Here is a 25,730-nt window from a genome sequence, read left to right on the forward strand (position 1 = left end):
CATCCCAAAAACATGCCTTAAGATCTTCTCTCATAATCATTATTTCCATGGGCGGTTTGCATTCTGAAACCCAGTCCATATTTTCCAAAAGGCACTTGCTCCACTTTTAGCAGCAAATCCAGTCCAGGAATTTCACAAGACCCTTGCAGGATTTCTTGATCTTAAAGGCTCCCACATAAATTCTGAGATCCAGTCAATACTGTCTTTGCAATTACTTTAAAATTTGTTTCACAGACTGCAGTAAGACATTCCAAACTTTAGGATTACATTAGAAACCCTTAGGAGCCTGCCTTCACACTAGCTTATTCCTTCTCAGCTTTGTCTGGGGTGATCATGAACAATACCTTGTTCTATTTCCAGGTTTCTAGAACCAACCGTCCTTTAGATTCTCTGGAGCTTGCTCTCCTGCACATTACTCCATTGTACAGCTTCTCTTGCCTTGAGCAGAGATGAGAGATATTTCCTCTCTGGCTGTCTATCTGCAACTGCCCTGGCTTTCAGTTAAAAAAAACTAAGAACAAAGGGGGGGGGGGGGGAAATTACCTTATAAGAGCCTCTAATTGCTAAACAATTCCGGCATACCTCTGCTCACATATTGATTTTTCATGCTGTAGCTTTCTCTATCACAATAGAATCCCAGTTCAAATTGAAACCAACCCCCACACATACAAACACCTTTGTCCAGCATGAATCTAACTACAGGTCCCTTCCAGGCACAGAAGCAATAATGTAAGCCCATCTACCTTATTTCTAATGCTTACCCATACCCATATAAATCCCTTAAAACTGCCTTTGGTTTCCCCACACTTGCCACAGAGGGGGTACAATGGAGGTTCATCAGGCTAAACGCTGGGGTGGCAGGGTTGTCTTATGAGGAGAGATTGAGAAAACTAGGCCTGAGTCCTCTAGAGTTTCAAAGCAAGGGAGGTCATCTCATTGAAACTTATAGAATTCTGAAACAATGATACAGCATAGATGTGGATGGGATGTTTCCCCTGGCTGGTGAGTGTAGAACCATGGATCAGGGGTAGGCCATTTCAGACTGAGTTGAAGAGGAATTTCTTCTCTCAGAGGGTAGTGAATCTTTGGAAATACCTACGCCAAAGGGCTGTTGATGCTTAATTATTGAGCAAGATAGAAATCAATAGAGCATGGGAATTGGGGAAATGGCATGAAGGTAGACAATCAGCCATGATCTGTTTGAATGATGGAGCAGGATCAATGGGCCAAATGGCCTATTCCTGCTCCTATTCCCTATGTTCCTATGTGCAAGTGGCAGAGGTTTTGAAGGGACAGTGTGAAGGCTGTTTCCTCTCGGGCAGTGTTCTTCAAACTTTTTTTCTGGGGACCCATTTTTACCAACCGGCCAACCTTCAGGACCCAACCCGGCCGACCTTCGCGACCCACACCGGCCAATCTGAGCGACCCACCATGTTCTCTTACCTTGTTTGCTGCTGACAGAAATGAAGGAAATGGTTTTAGGTCCCTTTGGCCCTCGTACACGCTCCTCCAATGGAACCTGTTGGATGAAGGTGAAGCCTTCCGGTGTCAGAAAGTATGGAGTCTCCATCTGTCCAAAGTTCTGCATTTATCCTGTAAAATTTTATCGCCCCAAACTTGTAAAAAAAAACCGCATGCGTGCCTGATCACCGGTTATGCGCATGCGCACCGATGATCGTGCGCGCATGCGCAATGCGGCCGCATTTTTTTTACATGTTCGCAGCCATTTTGAAGGTCGCTTGCAGCCGGCATTATTATTTTTTTTTTTTTTTATAAATTTAGATTACCCAATTATTTTTTCCAATTAAGGGGCAATTTAGCGTGGCCAATCCACCTAATGTGCACATTTTGGGTTGTGGGGGCGAAACCCACGCAGACACGGGGAGAATGTGCAAACTCCACACGGACAGTGACCCAGAGCCGGGATCGAACCTGGGACCTCAGCGCCGTGAGGCTGATGTGCTAACCACTAGGCCACCGTGCTGCCCTGCCGGCATTATTAAAAGCCGGCTGCTGCGGCGGATTTGCGCGATCGGGACCACCGCAAAGGACGGCTCCGCGACCCTCCCGGCACCCGCCTGCGACCCACCCGCGGATCACGCCCCTGAGTTTGACAATCACTGCTCTAGGGTACACGCGAGTGGCCAGGAATGTGCAGGGAACAAACGGGCCATCAATAAAAAACATCTAATTAAGTCGCATTCATGGCATTCTTAAAGGGACCTTGTAGGTCGACAAGCCAGCCAATGGCGTGTGTACAGTTGACACGTGTGCTGATGGGCTGTGCACTGCGAGAGAAGTGCCTCGTGTTGTTCTATGAGGGGAGCTTTGAGATCTCTGGCATTCTAGGAGTGCGCTGTGAATTATAATTCTTCATAGCACCAGGGAAAGTTCACGCAGGCAAGTTCAAAGTGCGCTGGAGCAGTGATCAGCTTTGTGCATTCTGCACCACAGCAGGTGATTCCGTCAACCTCTGGCAGTGTCATCGCTCTCGATTTGGCAAGCATAGCTTTATTTTGTGGCTCACTGATGTTAAATTGTCTTTGAGGCATTTTTCTTTAATGCTTTACCTCCTGTTATTTGATGACACCCAGCCCCACTTCAACATCAGCCCCTCCCTCAGCTCCTTTTCTGTGTCGTGTCTGTCAGACTGCAATTTTCTCCAATTAAACATTGAGAAGACCAGAAGCATCATCTTCGCCAGTCACCCAAGTCCCGGAACCACCGACCCCTCCAGGCCACTTTCACAAAAGACGGCACAGAAAGGAAAGTACGCCCATAATTTTCCAAATGGCAAAACCACCTTAGTTTGCATAATGGAACAAAGTATTTACTCACACCCAGCTTTGACCAGTATCCGAGGTAAGGAGAAGTTTTATTTAGAGAGGCCGGGCACAATATAATGGGACAAATTCTTAGTGTTGTAGCAAGCGAGAGTTCCCGCGGGTCCTGACTGCTAACTAACAGCACTTAGTCATGTTTTTGGGCCCTAGGGAGTTCCTCTCTGGCCCAGCCCATACTCAGAATTATTTTCATCACTGGGGAGCTGAATCCTCTGGTCAGACCGACTCCTCCGTAATCGGGCCGCCATTTTGAAAGGGTGTTCCTCCCTTGCTTCTCTCAGTATTCTGAAGTAAATCCCATCCAGCCCAGGAGACCTATCTACCTTAATATCTTTTAAAAGACCCAATACCTCCTCCTTTTCGATATTAACATGATCCAGACTGTCCACACACCCTACCCAAGAATCATCTTCTACAAATTTCCTTTCTTTGATAAAGACAGATACAAAGTACTCATTTAGTACCTCACCCATTTCTTCTGGCTCAACACATAGATTCTCCCCACTGTCCTCAAGTGGTCCAATCCTTTCCCTGGCGACCATCTTGCTTTTTGCATATGAATAAAATGTCTTGAGATTCACCTTAATCCTACTTGCCAAGGACTTTTCATGACCCCTCCTAGCCCTCCTAATTTCCCGCTTAAGTACCTTCCTACTTTATATTCCTCAAGGGTTTCAACTGTCCCCATCCTTCTAGATGTACAAAAGTCTCCTTTTTCTTTTTGATGAGGTTTGCAGGGGCTGGTTTAGCACAGCAGGCTAAACAGCTGGCTTATAACGCAGAACAAGGCTAGCAGCGCGGGTTCAATTCCCGTACCGGCCATCCCGAACAGGCGCAGGAATGTAGCGACTAGGGAGCTTTTCATAGTAACTTAATTTGAAGCCTACTTGTGACAATAAGTGATTATTATTACATTCCTCATTATGCAAGGCTCCCTAAACTTCCTATGCTTATTCTTTGTTCTCTCAGGAACGTGACTTTCCTGAATCCTAATCAAATGTCGCTTGAAAGACTGCTACGGGCAGCACGGTGGCGCAGTGGTTAGCACTGCTGCTCCATGCCGCCGAGGTCCCAAGTTCGATCCCAGCCCCGGGTCACTGTCTGTATGGAGTTTGCACATTCTCCCCGTGTTTGCGTGGGTTTCATCCCCACAACCCAAAGATGTGCAGGGTAGGTGGATTGGCCACACTAAATTGCCCTTAATTGGAAAAAATGAATTGAGTACTCTAAATTTTAAAAAATAAAAAAAGAAAGACTCCCACATGTCCGATGTTGATTTACGATCCAAAAGCTAGCCCCAATCCAAATTCTTCAATTCCTGTCTAATGTTATCGTAATTTGACTTTCCCCAGTTTAACACCTTAAAGCGAGGATTACCCTCATCCCTATCCAAAGCTACCCTAACACTTACGGAATTGTGGTCACCACTCCTAAAATGTTCCCCTACTGATACCTCAACCACCTGTCCAGGCTCATTCCCCAGTACCAGGTCCAAAACTGCCCCTTCCCTAGTTGGACTATCTACATATTGCATCAAGAAGCCTTCCTGGATACACCTTACAAACTCTGCCCCAGCCAAGCCCCTAGCACTAAGTGAGTCCCAGTCAATATAGGGAAAATGTAAATCCCCTACCACAACAGCCCTGTTACTTTTACTCCTTTCCAAAATCTCTCTACCTATCTGCTCCTCTATCTCTCGCTGGCCATTGGAGGGCCTGTAATAAACCCCCAACATTGCGATTGCCTCCTTTCTGTTCCTGAGCTCCACCCAGATTGCCTCATGGAATGAGCCCTCCAAGGCGTCCTCCTTAACCAGTCTGCTACTCCCCCACCCCTTGCCAAACACGTGGTGCCAAGGTACCTGTCGGGCAATGCCAAGATGCCCAGGTGCCAGGGAGATCTGGAGTGTCACCCTGCCCGGTCCCTGACCACCCTGGGGCCTCCAACGGGGCTTCCACCTGGTCCTTGTTTGTGTGGACCAGTACTAATTGTCACTCGTGGGACCTCTTACTGGTGAGCCAGTTAGATCCCAGGAGGCCGTTCGATTGAGTGACCATCTCGGTAATGAGAAGGAGATTGGCCTTTTTTGATTTGATTTGATTTATTATTGTCACATGTATTAGTATACAGTGAAAAGTATTGTTTCTTGCATGCTGTACAAACAATGCATACCGTACATAGGGAAGGAAGGAGAGACTGCAGAATATAATGTTACAGTTATAGCAAGGTGTAGAGAAAAGATCAGCTTAATACGAGGTAGGTCCATTCAAAAGTCTGATGGCAGCAGGGAAGAAGCTATTCTTGAGTCGGTTGGGTACGTGACCTCAAATGTTGGTATCTTTTTCCTGACGGAAGGAGGTGGAAGAGAGTATGTCTGGGGTGCGTGGGGTCCTTAATTATGCTGATTAGGCCTTGATTGGTGATTAGTGGGTTCTCGCCAAGCCTATGCGAGTTCTGAAATCCCCAACGGGAGTGAGCCTGTTAGATCACAAACCGCTTGGCACCTGGTAAGGTTCCTGATTTAGGCTGCTCCTGTGATCTGACCGACCCGCACAGATTCTCATCAGGCATAACAAGGCCATTAAATCACATCCGCCATTTACTCTGGTGTCAGCCGATTCTCCAATTATTCTGCAATGTTGGCTCAATAGAGACAATTGGATGTAGAGGTCCTTTCAATTGGGATTTTACAGTCAGACCCTGGGGCCCCCTGACCTGTCGGGGACTAGGCCAGCAGGTTGGAAGTGGCCTCTTGGTGGGGGCCGATGCTCCAGGCCGACTTTGAGGCCATTACTACATTGGCGGCACAGTAGCACAGTGATATGCACTGTTGCTTCACAGCGCCAGGGACCTGTGCTCGATTTCCGGCTTGGGTCACTGTCTGTGCGGAGTCTGCACGTTCTCCCCCGTGTCTGCATGGGTTTCCTCCGGGTGCTCCGGTTTCCTCCCACAAGTCCCGAAAGACGTGCTTGTTAGGTGAATGAGACATTCTGAATTCTCCCTCTTAGTACCCAAACAGGCACCGGAGTGTAGCCACTAGGGGCTTTTCACAGTAACTTCATTGCAGTGTTAATGTAAGCCTACTTGTGACAATAATAACGATTATTATTATTATTACATGGATTTGGCAATGACTGCATTGTTCAACAGATAACCAGCATGATCCCAACGGTCCGAATGGCCTCCTTTGGTGAATTTATTGACTCAATGATGGTGCGGCTCCTGAACTCCTGGCTGAATCTACTCGGCCTGCCCAAGGTAGCCATATATTGCTCTGGCTGCCTGCCTACCTTCTGCCATCTTGCCCTTGCCCAGGTGGCTCTGGAGAAGGAATGCCCAGTGAACTATAGTGTGCAGCGGGCATCACAATGGAAATGAAGTGTGCAGTGGGCAACCAGAGAATAAAGTTATAACTTAGTTTTACAAGTTTCCCTTTGTTCATCTCAAGAGATAAAAAAAATAAAGCTTCCTGTCTCTAGCATCTCTCGTTATCTTTGAACAACCTTAGGCCAGAAAGTAAGTGAGAAGAGGGAAGATAATGGAAGATAATTTCAGATGTGTGCTTTTGACGCTTGCTTGTCATCTCAAGGACAAGAAACTCAAGCATTGCAAATGGCCCAAAGCACTTACTCTGAACCATAAATTGTAAAGGCTCGAAGGTGTCTCCTTGCCATTTCCAAGCTGAAAGGATTTTAGACGTATATATAATGCAGTGTAGTCTGTTCCACCCAGAGTAACATGATGGTAAAACAAGAGTTAATTATATCAATGAACAAGCGCTTCACACACCCTGTTAGCATTTCCCTCGCTGATATTTTAGCAGAGGTGTTAAAGTGTTATTGCCGCTTATAAAACAATGAACTGAGCAATGTCATTAAAATGTCTTCACCTGCTATTAACAGTGATTTGCAATGAATATAAATTGTGGGTAAGGTGGCAGGCAGAGTACTTTGGACAGTGCCTGATCTTTCCTTTCAATTGTTATAACTTACATTCATCAAATTTAATCAATCTTTGATTTCAGATTTGCAACCATTTAGTTAATAAGTTGGTATTAAACTCAAGTAACCTTCAGTTCTTTCTTGCTGCATGTTTATTTCTTACCATATTCACCATTCTTACATCAAATATATTTTTTCACATAATCCTGGCTGTCGTGTTCGATCGTTCAGTATTTGATTACATATCTTCTATGTGCTATGTTGGTGGGGTGAGAGGGGCTGGTTTGTATTCTTGTCCTTGTATCTGATGCTGTGTCATTGTTTTTTTTTAACCTGATGGTGAAATATTTAAGGGGGTGGTGCTGCATCACTCCATGTACTTGCTGATAAAGATTTGACCATTACTAAGGAGGAGGTTCAGGGGAAAACTGAAAGGTCTGAAGGTGGATAGGTCACCTGGACCGGATGGACAACAACCCAGGGCCCTAAAAGAGATCGCTAAGGAAATTGTGGAGACATTGGTGATGATCTTTCAGGAATCACTGGAGGCAGGAAGGGTCCCAGGGGACTGGAAAGTGGATAATATAACACCACTGTTTAAAAAGGGAGGGAGGCAGAAGACGGAAAATTATAGGCCGGTTAGCCTTAATTCCGCCATTGGTAAGATTTTAGACTCTGTTATTAAAGATGAGATCACAAAGTACTTGGAAGTGCATGGTAAAATAGGACTGAGACAGCACGGCTTTGTCAAAAGGATGTCGTGTCTGACAAATCTGTTAGAGTTCTTTGAGGAGGTAACAAGGAAGTTAGACAAAGGAGAAACAGTGGACATGATTTATTTAGATTTCCAAAAGACCTTTGACAAGGTGCCGCATAGGAGACTGTTAAATAAATTAAAAGCCCATGCTGTTAAGGGTAAGATCCTGGCATGGATAGAGGATTGGCTGACTGGCAGAAGGCAGAGAGTGGGGATAAAGGGGTCTTTTTCAGGATGGCAGCAAGTGACTAGTGGTGTGCCTCAGAGGTATGGGACCACAACTTTTCACAATATACATAAATGATCTAGAAGAAGGAACTGAAGGCACTGTTGCTAAGTTTGCAGATGATACAAAGATCTGTAGAGGGACATGTAGTATTGAGTAAGCAAGAGGGCTGCAGAAGGACTTGGACAGGCTAGGAGAGTGGGCAATGGAGTGGCAAATGAAATACAATGTGGAAAAGTGTGAGGTTATGCACTTAGGAAGGAGGAATGGAGGCATAGACTATTTTCAGAATGGGGAAATGCTTAGGAAATCAGAAGCACAAAGCACGGCATAATTGGGGGCAGTGCCGCTTTTGAGATGCTCCACCCCCACCAAGTTGGCGTACAAGAATACGCCACACACCCTCTGGGACGGCCTCAGGACATTACCTGAGACCCTCCCCCCGATGCTCACCATTCTCTTAATGTTAATGTGCAGGTTCAGTCAGCAGTTAAGAAGGCAAATGCAATGTTAGCATTCATGTCAAGAGGGCTAGAATACAAGACCAGGGATGCACTCTGGTCAGACCCCATTTGGAGTGCTGTGAGCAGTTTTGGGCCCTATATCTAAGGAAGGATGTGCTGGCCTTGGAAAGGGTCCAGAGGAGGTTCAGAAGAATGATCCCTGGAATGAAGAACTTGACGTGAGAGGAACGGTTGAGGACTCGGAGTTTAGAAGGTTATGGAGAGATCTTATTGTAACTTACAGGATACTGCGTGGCATGGACAGAGTGGACATGGAGAGGATGTTTCCACTTGTAGGAAAAACTAGAACCAGAGGACATCATCTCAGACTAAAGGGACGATCCTTAAAACTGAGATGAGGAGGAATTTCTTCAGCCAGAGGGTGGTGAATCTGTGGAACTCTTCAGCACAGAAGGCTGTGGTGGCTAAATCACTGTGTATGTTTAAGACAGAGATAGATTGGTTCTTGATTAATAAGGGGATCCGGGGTTATGGGGAGAAGGCAGGAGAATGGGGATGAGAAAATATCAGGCATGATTGAATGGTGTAGCAGACTCGATGGGCCGAGTGGCCTAATTCTGCTCCTATGACTTATGGTGACACTATGGGCTGTATACATACTAGCCGCCTGCTCGTGTCATACCCTTTAATGCTGTCATGACACCTTTGGGTCCATCAGGCATCACGATGAAATGAAAAGCTTTGGACAATGCAAACTTTTCAATTTAAAATTGTTTTGGTAATTCATTCCCATTCCAAAGATGTGCAGGTTAGGTGGATTGGCCATGCTGAATTGCCCTTAGTGTCCAAAAAGGTTAGGTGGGGTTACTGGGTTACAGGGATAGGTTGGAGGTGTGGGCTTAAATGGGGTGCTCTCTCCAAGGGCCGGTGCAGACTCGATGGGCCGAATGGCCTCCTTCTGCAAGGTAAATTCTATGATTCTACTAATCAAGCCTATGGGCGTGGTTACCGAAAAAGAAAAATTAGCCGCAGACATTTTTTAGAATTGAATTTGTAACAGAGTCCTATTCACATATTGGCATAAACACAAGGGGCGGGATTCTCCGATCTCTGACGCCGAAATCGCGTTCGGCGACCGGCCGGAGAATCCGCGTTGGCGGCGTAATTGGGGGCAGTGCCGCTTTTGAGATGCTCCACCCCCACCAAAATGGCGTACTAGAGTACGCCACACACCCTCGGGACGGCCTCCGGACGTTACCTGAGACCCTCCCCCCCCAATGCTCCATCCCAAGCCCCCGAGTTGCCGACGGCGTTGACCACGTGTGGCATTTATCTTCAGGAACTCGGCGTGGCAGCTGCGGACTAAGTCCAGTGGCGTCACAGTCAGGTGGGGGGGGGGGACGATCCGCGGGCGGGGGGCGGGGGCTTTGGCAGGAGATGGGAGCACTGGTAAGGGGTGGTCCGGGGGTGGAGAGCCTGGTCAAAGGGGGCATTATTTGGTAGGCCGGATCCGTACGCGGCCGGCGCCATGTTGTGAGGCGCCATGTTGTGAGGCGCCATGTTGTGAGGTGCCATGTTGCGTGGCACGGCCACTGCAGGCTGCCATCGTGCACATGCGCAGCCACGTATCCACCGCAAGAGCTGGATGCTCTATGCCGCGTGCCTGCTAGCCCCCACCAGACGGAGGATCGGTGGCCATTTTGCACCGTTTTTGTGGTCTTAAAACGCCACCGTTCCCACAATGGCGTCAGTACTTAGTCTCAGAATGGGAGAATCCAGCCCAAGTAATTGTGACAAAGATGAAAAACAACTAACGTTAACGGGTACGGACCATCTGCCAATCACGGTGACTGGGAAAAGGCGCATCCATTACCTTGGGGCGGAAGGCCAGTGAGTATTTGAATGCTCACAGAAGACATGTCTGCATTCCATATGGCAGTAAGTGCTCTCGAAAAACATTTGGGCCAAAGAAAAGTGTGACGGTCAAATGGCATACATTCTGCCAGAGATGCCAGGGAAATAGTGAGCCCATAAAATAATACCGTCACTGTTGCAATGGTTGGCTTCCACATGCAAATTTGGCGCATTAACTAACTCATGACCAACTGATTGAAAAAAACTCAATTCTGTGAACTAGGGAATGCCTTGTCATGGGGGAGATGATTCAGCCTTGGGGAAAACCCCGATCTTGGCATTGGGACAGGGTCATCATCTGAGGAAGCCGGCTGCCACGAGGGAGAAAGCACAGGTACGGGACGGGAACGGCAGGCTAGTCACAGCGCCAAATAAGATCAACGAGGCTTTCGCAACTTTCTATCGGGGACAGTACATCTCCAAGCCCCCGGAGGGGTCTTGAAGATTAAACAGTTCCTCGAAGGGCTGGACATACCAGCCACGGCGGAAGAAAATAAATAGGGACTAGAAGCACCCTTCGAACAGGGGGAGATCATGAACTCTATGAAGATGGCGAAGGCACCGGGATCAGTCAGGTTCCCAACAGACTTCCATAAGGAATTTGTACCAGCACCTGCCCTGCGCTTTCGGGAGATGTTCAATGACTCGCTGTCCTGGGGGTCCTGTCGCCCACGCTGGCACAGACCTCGATATCACTGATCTCTAAGAAAGAAACAAAACCCAATGGAGTGTGGGTCATGCAGACCCATCTCACTCCTGAACACTGACGCCAAATTCCTGGCGAAGGCCCTGGCGAGGCGACTGGAGAGTTGCCTGCCAGAGGTAATCGTGGAGGATCAGACGGGTTTTGTCAAGGGCAGACAGCAAATATCAGACGCCTGTTGAATGTGATCATGACCCCACCCGGGGAGGAGACACCAGAAGTGATCATCTCCCGAGACGCAGAGAAGGCCTTCGACAAGTTTGAATGGAGGTACCTCATGGAGGTGCTGGAACGGTTTGGGTTTGGGCCAGGGTTCACCTCGTGGGTGAATCTCCAATACCAGCACTCCCATGGCGAGCTTACAGACACCACCAGCTCTGAATTTTTCCAGCTGCACAGAGACACGAGGCAGGGATGCCCATTCTCCCCGCTGCTATTTGCCCTGGCAATGAAGCTATCACCCATAAATCAGCAAAGAGGTGGAGAGGCACCCAGAGGGGAGACAGGGAGCTCAGAGTCTCACTCTATGCAGATGACCTGCTCCTCTCCGTCTTAAACCCCCCGAGCCAGCATGGGAGGAATAATGGAACTCAGGGAGCTCAGAGCCTTCTCGGGTTACAAACTCAACTTGACAAGAGCAAAATCTTCCCTGTGGACCTCCAGGGTGAAGAACACGAGCTAGGAACGCTACCGTTCAAACTGGCCCAAACCAAATTCCTGTACCTGGGTATCCAGATAGCCCACAACTGGACACAGATACATAAGTGGAACCTATCGAGCTGAGTGGAGCAGGTAAGGAGAGACCTACGGAGATGGGATTCTGGCAGGAAGAGTGTAGACAATAAAAATTAACATGCTGCCAAGATTCCCCTTCCTATTCAGGTCCCTCCCCAGATCTTCATCTCCAAAGCCTTCTTCACAAAAGTAAATAAGTTAATCATGGCATTTGTGTGGGCTGGAAAAAAAACCCCGGATCCAGAAAAGCATCTTTAAAGAATGCAGAACATGGGATGACTGGTGCTGTCGAACATCCTACTCTACCACTGGACAGCGAATGGAGAAAGCGGGTGGGGGTGGCTGGGAGAACCGGAGGTGGAATGGGTATGATGGATGAGACCTCCTGTATTGGGACATCTCTCCGAGCATTGGTCATGGTACCATCCCCATTCCTCCCAGCCAAATACTCGAGGAGCCCAGTGCTAGTGGCCACCTGGAACCAGCTCAACTGCCATTTCAAACTTGGTGACATGTCTGCTGCGGCCCCCATCTGCAAAAACCATAAATTCATCCCGGTAAAAATAGGCACCATCTTCAAAACGTGGAGACAGGACGAAGGGGTACTGACAGTAAGGGACTTGTACGTAGATGATAGATGGCGACTCTGGGGGAACTAACGGAGAAGCTCCAGCTCCCAAAAGGGAACAAGCTCCAATACCTACAACTGCTGACCTTCCTCGGCAAGGAGACCGCAATGTTCCCCCAGTTACCCGGACACACCCTACTGGACAGACTGATGGCGGCGGGCGAATTAGGGGGCAGTAAATGAGCCGACATGTACAGACGAATGTTAGAAGTGTTAAGGGCCCCGCCAGTCGAGACACAAGAAAAGTTGGAGGAAGAGCTAAAGATGGAGATAAGGGGAGGACTCTGGACCAAGGCACTGCCCAGGGTGAACCCCACCTCCTCACGATCAGGTCTGAGCCCAAAGCAGCTAAAGGTGGTGCTCAGGGCGCCCCTAACCAGGACACGCATAAGCGGGTTCTTCCCGGAGGTGGAGAACAATATGAATGGTGCCGGGGTGGCCCGGCCTAGTTTGTCGGGGACTGGACCACCTTTTTCAAGGCCATCTCCAGGGTTATGGGGGTGAGAGTGGAACCATGCCATTAGTGGCAGTCTTCAGGATTTTGAAATAGGCAGAACTCTTTATGGGGGGAGGGGAACATAAGAACTAGGAGCAGGAGCCGGCCATCTGGCCCCTCGAGCCTGCTCCGCCATTCAATGAGATCATGGCTGATCTTTTGTGGACTCAGCTCCACTTTCCGGCCAGGACACCATAACCCGTAATCCCTTTATTCTTCAAAAAACTATCTATCTTTATCTTAAAAACATTTAATGAAGGAGCCTCAAGTGCTTCACTGGGCAAGGAATTCCATAGATTCACAACCCTTTGGGTGAAGAAGTTCCTCCTAAACTCAGTCCTAAATCGACTTCCCCCTATTTTGAGGCTATGTCCCCTAGTTCTGCTTTCACCTGCCAGTGGAAACAACCTGCCCGCATCTATCCTATCTATTCCCTTCATAATTTTATATGTTTCTATAAGATCCCCCCTCAGCCTTCTAAATTCCAACAAGTACAGTCCCAGTCTACTCAACCTCTCCTCATAATCCAACCCCTTCAGCTCTGGGATTAACCTAGTGAATCTCCTCTGCACACCCTCCAGCGCTAGTATGTCCTTTCTCAGGTAAGGAGACCAAAACTGAACACAATACTCCAGGTGTGGCCTCACTAACACCTTATACAATTGCAGCATAACCTCCCTAGTCTTAAACTCCATCCCTCTAGCAATGAAGGACAAAATTCCATTCACTTTCTTAATCACCTGTTGCACCTGTAAACCATCTTTTTGCGACTCATGCACGAGCACACCCAGATCTCTCTGCACAGCAGCGTGTTTTAATATTTTATCATTTAAATAATAATCCTTTTTGCTGTTATTCCTACCAAAACGGATAACCTCACATTTGTCAACATTGTATTCCATCTGCCAGACCCGAGCCCATTCACTTAACCTATTCAAATCCCTCTGCAGACTTCCGGTACCCTCTGCACTTTTTGCTTTACCACTCATCTTAGTGTCATCTGCAAACTTGGACACACTGCCCTTGGTCCCCAACTCCAAATCATCTATGTAAATTGTGAACAATTGTGGGCCCAACACGGATCCCTGAGGGACGCCACTAGCTACTGATTGCCAACCATAGAAACACCCATTAATCCCCACTCTTTGCTTTCTATTAATTAACCAATCCTGTATCCATGCTACTACTTTACCCTTAATGCCATGCATCTTTATCTTATGCAGCAACCTTTTGTGTGGCACCTTGTCAAAGGCTTTCTGGAAATCCAGATATACCACATCCATTGGCTCCCCGTTATCTACCGCTCTTGTAATGTCCTCAAATAATTCCACTAAATTAGTTAGGTACGACCTGCCCTTTATGAACCCATGCTGCGTCTGCCCAATGGGAAAATTTCCATCCAGATGCCTCGCTATTTCTTCCTTGATGATAGATTCCAGCATCTTCCCTACTACTGAAGTTAAGCTCACTGGCCTATAAATACCCGCTCTCTGCCTACCTCCTTTTTTAAACAGTGGTGTCACGTTTGCTAATTTCCAATCTGCCGGGACCACCCCAGAGTCTAGTGAATTTTGGTAAATTATCACTAGTGCATTTGCAATTTCCCTAGCCATCTCTTTTAGCACTCTGAGATGCATTCCATCAGGGCCGGGAGACTTGTCTACCTTTAGCCCCATTAGCTTGCCCATCACTACCTCTTTAGTGATAACAATCATCTCAAGGTCCTCACCTGTCATAGCCTCATTTCTATCAGTCACTGGCATGTTATTTGTGTCTTCCACTGACCCAAAAAACCTGTTCAGTTCCTCAGCCATTTTCTCATCTCCCATTATTAAATCTCCCTGCTCATCCTTTAAAGGACCAATATTTACCTTAGCCACTCTTTTTTGCTTTATATATTTGTAGAAACTTTTACTATCTGTCTTTATATTCTGAGCAAGTTTACTCTCATAATCTATCTTACTCTTCTTTATAGCTTTTTTAGTAGCTTTCTGTTGCCCCCTAAAGATCTCCCAGTCCTCTAGTCTCCCACTGATCTTTGCCACTTTGTATGCTTTTTCCTTCAATTTGATACTCTCCTTTATTTCCTGAAATATCCACGGCCGATTTTCCCTCTTTCTACCATCCTTCCTTTTTGTTGGTATAAACTTTTGCTGAGCACTGTGAAAAATCGTTTGGAAGGTTCTCCACTGTTCCTGAACTGTTTCACCATAAAATCTTTGCTCCCAGTCTACCTTAGCTAGCTCTTCTCTCATCCCATTGTAATCTCCTTTGTTTAAGCACAAAACACAAGTGTTTAATTTTACCTTCTCACCCTCCATCTGTATTTTAAATTCCACCATATTGTGATCGCTCCTTCCGAGAGGATCCCTAACTATGAGATTATTAATCAATCCTGTCTCATTACACAGGACCAGACCTCGGACCTCTTGTTCCCTTGTAGGTTCCATTACATACTGTTCTAGGAACCTATCGCAGGTACATTCTATAAACTCCTCCTCAAGGTTGCCTTGACCGACCTGGTTAAACCAATCGACATGTAGATTAAAATCCTCCATGATAACTGCTGTACCATTTCTACATGCATCAGTTATTTCTTTGTTTATTGCCTGCCCCACCATAATGTTACTATTTGGCAGCTGATAGACTACTCCTGTCAGTGACTTTTTCGCCTTACTATTCCTGATTTCCACCCAAATGGATTCAACCTTATCCCCCATAGCACCGATGTCATCCCTTACTATTGCCCGGATGTCATCCTTAAATAACAGAGCTACACCACCTCCCTTACCATCCACTCTGTCCTTCCGAATAGTTTGATACCCTCGGATATTTAACTCCAGGTTGTGACCATCCTTTAACCATGTTTCAGTGATGGCCACTAAATCATCGTCATTCACGATGATTTGCACCATCAACTCATTTACCTTATTTCGAATACTACGAGCATTCAGGTAAAGTACACTTATATTGGCTTTTATACCTCTGTTTTGAATCTTAGCACCTCGATCAGTAATCTCTCCTACATTATATTTCCTCGTAACTTTTCTCCTAATTTTCCTTATCGTTGAACCCATGTCTTCATGTAACAACCTGCCGCGTCGCTTACCATTTATGTTTTTACTTGCCGTTTTATTCCTTTTAGTATTCCTGGGCCTATTCACTGAGCTCCCCTCAGTCACTGTACCATGTACTGTCGCCCTTTTTTGATTTTTGACTATGGCTTCTCTGCCTTACACTTTCCCCCTTACTGCCTTTTGTTTCTGTCCGTGTTTTACTACCTTCTGACTTCCTGCATTGGTTCCCATCCCCCTGCCACATTTGCCTCCCTGGTTTCCCGGCAGAGACTCCTGCTTGGACGGGGATCAGCAGGGCCACCCAAGGCCATGGGCTGACTGCCCAACTTAGCAGAATTCCTTAAATTGGAAAAAATAAAATTCACCATTAGGGGATCGGAAGAAGGCTCCCACAGCACATGGCAGCCATTCAACAGCCTCTTCGGGAACCTGTTCGTCACCAGCAACTGAGGTGGGGGGGGGGGGGGGGGAGCAGGGAGAGGGGCGTAGAGGGTCAAGGTGGGTGGGGGGGGGGGAGTGAAAGAGCGAAGGGGGGGTTGGAGAGGAAGCAGCACTTAAAACACAAAGATAATACACACTACAGGTGGGGTGCGGGAGCCCACGGGCAGCGCCATAGATACACCCCCCCACCAGAAGAAGGGCAAGTTCTCTCCGCACCCTCTTCCCTCCCACAGGGGACAACAGAGCAGGGTATCTCCTTCCCGACACCGGAACATAGAACTATCAGGCCCGGCACGATTCACCAACATAGACCACACCGGTAAAATGTACAGCACAGCTGCAACTTAACCCCATAGTATTTCGAGGGGGGGGGGTCGAAGGAAGGAAGATATTTATTTATGTTACATTGGCTATTTCTGGGTTATAGTGTTAGGTACTTTCATCTTGTTTATTGTCACGTGTACCGAGGTACAGTGAAAATTATTTTTCTGTGAGCAGCTCAACAGATCATTAAGTACATGAAAAGAAAAGAAAATACAGAATAGGGCAACACAAGGTACACAATGTAAATACATAGACACCAGCATCAGGTGAAGCATACAGTGGGTGTGGTATTAATCAGGTCAGTCCATAAGAGGGCCATTTAGGAGTCTGGTAACAGCGGGGAAGAAGCTGTTTTTGAGTGTGTTCGTGCGTGTTCTCAGAGTTTTGAATCTCCTGCCCAATGGAAGAAGTAGGAAGAGTGAGTAAGCCGGGTGGGAGGAGTCTTTGATTATGCTGCCCGCTTTCCCCAGGCAGCGGGAGGTATAAATGGAGTCAATGGATGGGAGGCAGGTTTGTGTGATGGACTGGGCTGTGTTCACGACTCTCTGAAGTTTCTTGCGGTCCTGGGCCGAGCAGTTGCCATACCAGGATGTGATGCAGCCAGATAGGATGCGTTCTATGGTACATCTGCAAATGTTGGTGAGAGTTAATGTGGACATGCCAAATTTCCTTAGTTTCTTGAGGAAGTATAGGCGCTGTTGTGCTTTCTTGGTGGTAGCGTCGACGTGGATGGACCAGGACAGATTTTTGGTGATGTGTACCCCTAGGAATTTGAACTAACCATCTCCACCTCGGCTCCGTTGATGCTGACATGGGTGTGTACAGTACTTTGCTTCCTGAAGTCAATGACCAGCTCTTTAGTTTTGCTGGCATTGAGGGAGAGATTGTTGTCGCTGCACCACTCCACTAGGTTCTCAATCTCCCTCCTGTATTCTGACTCATCATTATTTAAGATCCAGCCCACTATGTTCGTATCGTCAGCAAACTTGTAGATAGAACCAAATTTTGCCACGCAGTCGTGTGTGTACAGGAAGTAGAGTAGGGGGCTATTGCCTGGCAGTGGAGTGTTCAGTCATCTGGAATGATCATGATCAAGTTGTGTCCTGTGTAAACGGTCAGAAGTTGAATTTAGACGAGGCACTGAAGGCCAGGAAGGTTCATGCCTTTCTGCAAGCCGCACTACCTACCCAGCTGCCTTTGGTTGCAAAGTCCGGGAATCAAGTTCAGTTATCCCCTCTCAGGATTTCACAGAAACGCAATAGGAACAACAATGGGGTCAATTTTCAGCCCGCGTTCGCTGTCAGAGAGAACAGCGACACGGGCGGATAATCCGGAGAGATCGCGGTTTCCTGTTACCCCACCTCCCACCAGTGACGTCACGAGTTTCACCCACAAAGGGCCAGAACCTCATTTCAATGCAGTAAGAAGTCTTACAACACCAGGTCCAACAGGTTTGTTTCAAATCACTAGCTTTCGGAGCACTGCTCCTTCCTCAGGTGAATGAAGAGGTGGGTTCCAGGAACATATATATCGACAAAGTCAATGATACAATATGATACTTTGAATGCGAGCATTTGCAGGTCATTGAATCTTTACAGATCCAGAGATAGGGGTAACCCCAGGTTAAAGAGGTGTGAATTGTCTCAAGCTAGGACAGTTGGTAGGATTTTGCAAACCCAGGCCGGATGGTGGGGGATGAATGTAATGCGACATGAATCCCAGGTCCCGGTTGAGGCCACACTCGTGTGCGGAACTTGGCTATAAATTTCTGCTCAGCGATTCTGCATTTTCACACGTCCTGAAGGCCGCCTTGGAGAATGCTTACCCGAAGATCAGAGGCTGAATGCCCTTGACTGCTGAAGTGTTCCCCGACTGGAAGGGAACATTCCTGCCTGACGATTGTCGCGCAATGTTAATTCATTCGTTGTCGCAGCGTCTGCATGGTCTCGCCAATGTACCACGCTTCGGGGCATCTTTTCCTGCAGCGTAAGAGGTAGATAACATTGGCCAAGTCGCACGAGTGTGTACCGCGTACCTGGTGGGTGGGGTTCTCATGTGTAATGGTGGTACCCATATCGATGATCTGGCACGTCTTGCAGAGATTGCCATGGCAGGGTTGTGAGGTGTTGTGGACGCTGTTCTGAAGGCTGGATACTTCACTGCAAACAATGGTTTGTTTGAGGTTGCGCGGTTGTTTGAAGGCAAGTAGTGGGGGTGTGGGGATGACCTTGGCAAGATGTTCATCTTCATCGATGGCGTGTTGAAGGCTGCGAAGAAGATGTTGTAGTTTCTCCACTCCGGGGAAGTACTGGACGTCGAAGGGTACTCTGTCGGTTGTGTCCCCATTTGTCTTCTGAGGAGGTCGTTGTGGTTTTTTGCTGAGGCGCATTTAAATGGATTACAGTAAATTTTAATATTAATAATGGGCCTCTCCGCCACATGATCCCCCCTCACTGAAACCTCGCCGACGTCACATTGGGTTTTGAAACACGAGATTCAGTCAAGGGGAGCCCTTCAGGGACTCAAAGGTAAGTATAGTCGGGGGGGGGGGGGGGGGGGGGGGGGGGGGGGGGGGGGTAGAAGGAGAGAATAGCATGCCCGGGCATTGCCCCAGTATATCTCTTGACACAGGTTGGTTCAGTACCAACCTCAGTGTCAACCTGTGCCAAGGGGCAGTGTCAGGGGGCAGCACCAGGGAGCAGTGCTGGTGTGGGAGGGGGGTCCACTTATGTGTGGTGGGGGCGAGAGCAGGCAATGAGGAGGGAACTTAGGCATGTGGGGAGGGAATGTTGGGCACTAAGTGAGGGGGTGGGAATGTCGGTGAAACGTCCGCAGGTTAGGGAGCCGCAAATAATTGTCTGGGGTGGGGGGGAGGGAGAGTCCAATAATTGTCGGGGGGTAGGGTCCGATGATCGTGCGGGGGTGGGGGGGCGGTGAGTGTCCCCGATATCACTGTGGTGGGTGGGAGTGGGGAGGAGAAGCTAAACTTCGGTGCTGATTGGGCACGCTTTAAAGGTGGTGGCCCGATCTCTGTGGAGCCGGCTTTGCCCACTCATTAAAGAGGGTGAAGATCTGGAGTGAGAACTGGTTTGTGCAACACGAGAGCTACATGTCGGTTTTCAGTCTGAGCCTGACACTTTGGAAAATATGGTGAGGTTACGCCTGATATTATCTGCTGGCACCAGAGGTGATAAACCAGAGGAAAAACCTAACAGAGAGATACTAAAAAGGTTGTTAGTGCTGAAAATCTAGAGAAGATGCATCCGAGTTGCTGAGGGAAGTAAGAATAGGAATTGTGGAGAATACCGCCATTCAGTCACTGTTGCTCAATCAAGATCCTGAAACTCCCTCCCTAACAGCACTGTGGTTGTACCTACACCACCTAGACTGCAGAGGTTCAAGAATGTGGCTGACCACCTCCTGCTCAAGGGCAATTAGGGATGGGTAATGAATGGTGTCTTTGCCTTGAACAGAAACGAAAAGGGCTGTACTAGGAGGGCACTGGGGAGGAGGCAGAGAGGGAGAGATGGGAGAGGAAGTGGAAGCATTGAAAACATTGTGGAGCTTGTGGAGAGTGTGAAGGTCATGGGCCGATTGAGGAGATCATGGGGTGATCGTTAAGGCCATACTTTATTTTCAAGTCTCCCTTGTCTCTACGTGGAGCTAGCAAACCTGCTATTCCACACTTACGCTCCATTTCTTCCATTAATCATGCCTTGTTATGATGTGAAAGTCATCTCACCATTTAAAAATAACTATTAGCTGGGCTGGGCTCAACACCAAATCTTTCGCAGATGTTATATAGCTGCCTTAATAAGGTAATGTCTAACAAACCTTCGTCCTCATTGGGCAATGATGCTTGTTGCAACACAAAGGGAACAGAGAAAAAGGTTCAAACATCATCATATTCCAATAAAGAAGAAATGAACTGCCATTTGTAAATACCTGTCACACTCCTGCTGTTTACAAACGCTTCATTTAAATGGTCAGTTGTGATTTACAGCCAGAAGCTTTTGTTTAATCAGTTACACATGTTTTACTAACGTCACAGAAGGTTTATCCAGGTATATTTGTGCCTGCCGGGAGCGGCTGGTGATTTATTTAATAACGCTGCATCGGTGAGTCTTCGCTGTTGATTATCTCAGTCGAGCAGATATCAGCCAGTGGTGATTTTGTTCAATGAATGCTATAACAACTTTCGTTTATAAGAGCCTTCAACGTAATAAAATGCTCCAAGGTGCTTTGTCGGAGAATTGGAAAATAAAAATGCTGGATTAATTCCTGAGATGAGCAGATTGCCCTTTCTATAGAATGTGCTGGGCCAGCATTGCAGCAAGGAAGATGCATTGACGCGTCAGGGTATCTACTTAAATGCTTGTTCTTTTACACCATTTTACAGTCTGTACATCAGTGATGGGCAACCTAGGCTGGGAGTGGGCCGCATGAGTGGCCCTTCACCTCAGTGGGCCGCAAGTTTGAAATCGGGCTTGTTCACCAACTGTGACCCCCATGAATAAAATTAAATACATTTAATGCACGCCAAATATTTCACAATGAGTTATAGAAAACGCTTAATCATTTAAATATTGATAGAACTATCGTCAACTTCAAATGGTGAAAACAAAAAAAACTTACACGTTAGAAGCAGAGGGCTCTCACCGCCAATATTGTGAGCAATCAGCAGGCACCTCACTTCACTCAACCTTACTTGATGTATCACTTCAGTCATTCCGGTTGGAAAGAAACTACATGCCGGAACTCAGTGGAATGTGGCGACCGTGCACGTGGGCAACAGTCACACAAATGCCTCATGGACCGCACTCAGGACCCTGCATGTGGCACAGGGGCTACAGGTTGCCCACCGCTGATGTACATATTGAGATACAGAAAAGGCATATCTCCTCTCGGAGAAGCCAGTGTGCTCCCCTACATTAGCTTGCACATAACTGCCTGATGCCAGTACCGACATCATCATGTTCCCCAGATCCATTCGGCTCTTTATACCATGGACCTATGAGGAGAGATTGAGTAGAATGGGTGTACACTGTTGGGTGTTTAGACGTCGGGGGTGGGCAGCACGGTAGAACAGTGGTTGGTACTGTGGCTTCACAGCGCCAGGGTCCCAGGTTCGATTCCCGGGTTGGGTCACTGTCTGTGCGGAGTCTGCACGTTAGAACATAAGAACATAAGAACATAAGAACTAGGAGCAGGAGTAGGCCATCTGGCCCCTCGAGCCTGCTCCGCCATTCAATTAGATCATGGCTGATCTTTTGTGGACTCAGCTCCACTTTCCGGCCCGAACACCATAACCCTTAATCCCTTTATTCTTCAAAAAACTATCTATCTTTACCTTAAAAACATGTAATGAAGGAGCCTCAACTGCTTCACTGGGCAAGGAATTCCATAGATTCACAACCCTTTGGGTGAAGAAGTTCCTCCTAAACTCAGTCCTAAATCTACTTCCCCTTATTTTGAGGCTATGCCCCCTAGTTCTGCTGTCACCCGCCAGTGGAAACAACCTGCCCGCATCTATCCTATCTATTCCCTTCATAATTTTAAATGTTTCTATAAGATCCCCCCTCATCCTTCTAAATTCCAACGAGTACAGTCCCAGTCTACTCAACCTCTCCTCATAATCCAACCCCTTCAGCTCTGGGATTAACCTAGTGAATCTCCTCTGCACACCCTCCAGCGCCAGTACGTCCTTTCTCAAGTAAGGAGACCAAAACTGAACACAATACTCCAGGTGTGGCCGCACTAACACCTTATACAATTGCAACATAACCTCCCTAGTCTTAAACTCCATCCCTCTAGCAATAAAGGACAAAATTCCATTTGCCTTCTTAATCACCTGTTGCACCTGTAAACCAACATTCTGTGACTCATGCACTAGCACACCCAAGTCTCTCTGAACAGTGGCATGCTTTAATATTTTATCGAACGCATTAAATTGCCCGTTCTCCCCTTCTTTGCGTGGGTTTCCTCCGGGTGCCCCGGTTTCCACCCACAAGACCCGAAAGACGCGCTGTTTGGTCATTTGGACATTCAGCATTCTCCCTCTGTGTACCCGAACAGGCGCCGGAATGTTGTATCCAGGGGCTTTTCACAGTAACTTCATTGCAATGTAAGCCTACTTGTGACAATAAAGATTATAATTAAAGAACAAAGCATATAAAATTTAATGAGAGCTTGACAGGGTAAATACGGAAAGGCTTTTGCTCAATCTCAATGTTCTGGAACATGGTCATAGTCTCAGGGTGAAGCGTTGGTCATTTAAGACAGAGGCAACGAGAAGATTCTGTATTCAAAGGGTTGCAAATCTTTGGAAATTTCTAGCCTGAAATGCTGTGGATGTTCAGTTGTTAATCATATTCAAGAGTAAAAGCAACCATGTTTTGGACACTTAGAAAATCCAGGGCAATGGGAACCAGGCAGAGAAGTAAAGTTGATAGAAGATCAATCATGAACGCATTAAATTGCCGGAGCAGGCTCGAAGGGCCACACCTGGCCTCCCTCTGCTCCTATTCTTATGATCTTATATTGGTTTGCAATAAGTTTGCTTATTTGATTTCTCTCAATGAATGAGGTCGATAAATGAAATGAAATGAAAATCGCTTACTATCACAAGTAGGTTTCAAATAAAGTTACTGTGAAAAAACCCTAGTCGCCATATTCCGGCACCTGTTCGGGGAGACCGGTACAGGAATTGAACCGTGCTGCTGGTCTGCTTTAAAAGCCAGTTCTTTAGTCCTGTGCTAAACCAGCCCCTATTTACTGTTCAGTGTGGATCAATAACTTTTAAAAGGAAATTCAAACTTCCAGCTAATAACATAACACATTTTAAGATGTTTAGTGTAACACAAGTCTAAAAGTGCCATGCCTAAACACTATTTTTGTAGGGAATTAATGCTTTTTTTTCAATAATCTTTATTGTCACAAATAAGCTTGCATTAACACTGCAGTGAGGTTACTGTGAAAAGCCCCTAGTTGCCACATTCCGGTGCCTGTTTGGGCACACAGAGGGAGAATTCAGAATGTCCAATTCACCTAACAGCACGTCTTTCAGTCTTGTGGGAGGAAACTGGAGCATCCGGAGGAAACCCACGGAGACACGGGGAGAACGTGCAGACTCCGCACAGACAGTGACCCAAGCGAGGAATCGAACCTGGGACCCTGGCTAACCATTGTGCTACCGGGCCGTCCAACCTATGACATCCTTCTCCAAAGTGACGGCAGATGTGAAATACGCATTTAAGACCCTACCAATGTCAGCCGGCTCAAGGTACAGATTACCCCAGGGATTGATCGTAAATTCTGGGCTTTCAAACAACATACACATCCCAAAAAGGAATTACAAGAAGTCCAAAAGTGACAACCACATGGAGTGGACGCTCACACACTGTGCAGAGACACAAACCGTGGAGTAATTGAGGAAATAATTGAATGCTGCAATGGATAACTTAGCGCAGTGGTGAAGAACATATGAACATCCGAACAGAGTTCTGTTATCATCCTTGCAAATCTTTTTTTGCACTTTCTCCATTTTGTTACATGGGAACCAGATAGTTTGCAGTCAGCTAATTGTGTTTTTTTTAGCAAAGGCCTGTTTAATCATTTTAACTTTAATGTTTGACAAAGTTTAATTTGAATTAATGTTATTGTAATGTCCTTTTCTCAGCTGCAGCTTGGGTCAGCGAACATTGATGGCACCAGGCAGGGCTATAACAGGAACAGAACAATTTCACTCTGCTTGCTGGAGGTGAATTGAGCTTTGCTGGGAACACCGAGTGCAACAAATGGGAGCACTTGACATCTCACTGGGCACGGATGCCATTGTCGCCCCACACACAGATGTCACTGCCTCTCCTTGGCTGCCGGACAGAACAGTGCTTGAAATGAATGGCAGCAGTCAGGTGAATGAGAGTACTGCGAAGGAGTGTACCCAAATCCCAATTCCCAACGAGGTGTACCTCATCCTGGCAGGGGTTAGCTTGCTGGAAAACCTCCTGGTGATCGTCGCGGTGATCAGAAACAGGAACCTCCATTCTCCCATGTACTTCTTCATCTGCAGCCTTGCCGTTTCGGACACTCTACTAAGTTTGACCAAGGCCTGGGAAACAATTACGATGTCCATAACATCTGCCAATCAACACCTGTTCCCTGAAGCCTTGTTAAATCGATTGGATGATGTGTATGACTCGTTATTGTGCATTTCTTTCACAGCCTCCATTTTCAATTTGGCAGCAATCACGACTGACAGGTACATAACTATCTTCCACGCTCTGCGGTACCACAACATCATGACAGGAAAGCGAGTAGCAGGTGTCATTGCAGCGATATGGGTCTTTTGTACTTTCACCGGCATCATCATGATCTCTTTCGCCAAGCATAACCCCATTGTTAGCTTCTTCTTCATCCTGTTTTTCATAACCTTGGTTCTCATTGTGTCCCTTTACATATTCATGTTTCTTTTGGCTCAAATGCACGCAAGGCGGATTAGAACCCTCCCGGGTCACGTACCTCATCGACGGACCAATTTTAAAGGAGCCCTCACATTGACTATCCTCCTGGGGATCTTTGTTGCCTGCTGGGCCCCATTTTCCCTTCACCTCGCCCTCTTCTTGTTCTGCCCCGCCAACCCATACTGTGCCTGTTTTATATCTCTCTTTCACATCGATCTAATCTTCATCATGTGCCACTCAATCATTGACCCTCTTATTTACGCATTCCGAAGTCCCGAGTTGTGCAACACCTTTAAGAAAATGTTTTGTTGCTTCAAAAGGCGGAGCTACTTGCGCAGCTCAGCCACGAGTACTTATGACTAGCTGGGCGACGCAGACCCACAAAGGCCCACTTTTGGTCCCCGGTCTGTGCAGAGTTCTCTGATCTCAGGTTGAGCAAGTGTCAACGACGCTACAAGTGGCGGCACTCTCAGCACTGAGCCAGGAAGTCAGGAGTCTGCGCCGGCTCTTGGAAAGAGCACCCTACCTCCACCCTATCCCCATAACCCAGTAACCCCACCTAACACTAAGGGCAATCCACCTAACCCGCACATCTTTGGACTGTGGGAGGAAACCGGAGCACCCGGAGGAAACCCACGCACACACGGGGAGAACGTGCAGACTCCACACAGACAGTGACCCAAGCTGGGAAACGAACCTGGGACCCTGGAGCTGTGAAG

General features: G+C 47.2%; 1 protein-coding gene across 2 annotated transcripts in view; it reads left to right on the forward strand.

Annotated features, from left to right (window-relative positions):
- The window catches only part of LOC119972238 (adrenocorticotropic hormone receptor-like), a 177,751-nt gene extending 152,229 nt beyond the window's left edge, over positions 1 to 25,522 (forward strand). For both annotated transcript variants that reach the window (XM_038808629.1, XM_038808628.1), the window contains exon 2: positions 24,228 to 25,522. In XM_038808629.1, coding sequence (XP_038664557.1) covers positions 24,346 to 25,374 — 1,029 coding nt within the window. In that variant the 5' untranslated portion in view covers positions 24,228 to 24,345 and the 3' untranslated portion in view covers positions 25,375 to 25,522. The remainder of the gene's footprint in view (positions 1 to 24,227) is intronic.
- The last annotated feature ends 208 nt before the right edge of the window (positions 25,523 to 25,730 follow it).

The sequence above is a fragment of the Scyliorhinus canicula genome, chromosome 10 (assembly GCF_902713615.1).
Source record: "Scyliorhinus canicula chromosome 10, sScyCan1.1, whole genome shotgun sequence".
In the NCBI taxonomy this organism is placed as follows: domain Eukaryota; kingdom Metazoa; phylum Chordata; class Chondrichthyes; order Carcharhiniformes; family Scyliorhinidae; genus Scyliorhinus; species Scyliorhinus canicula.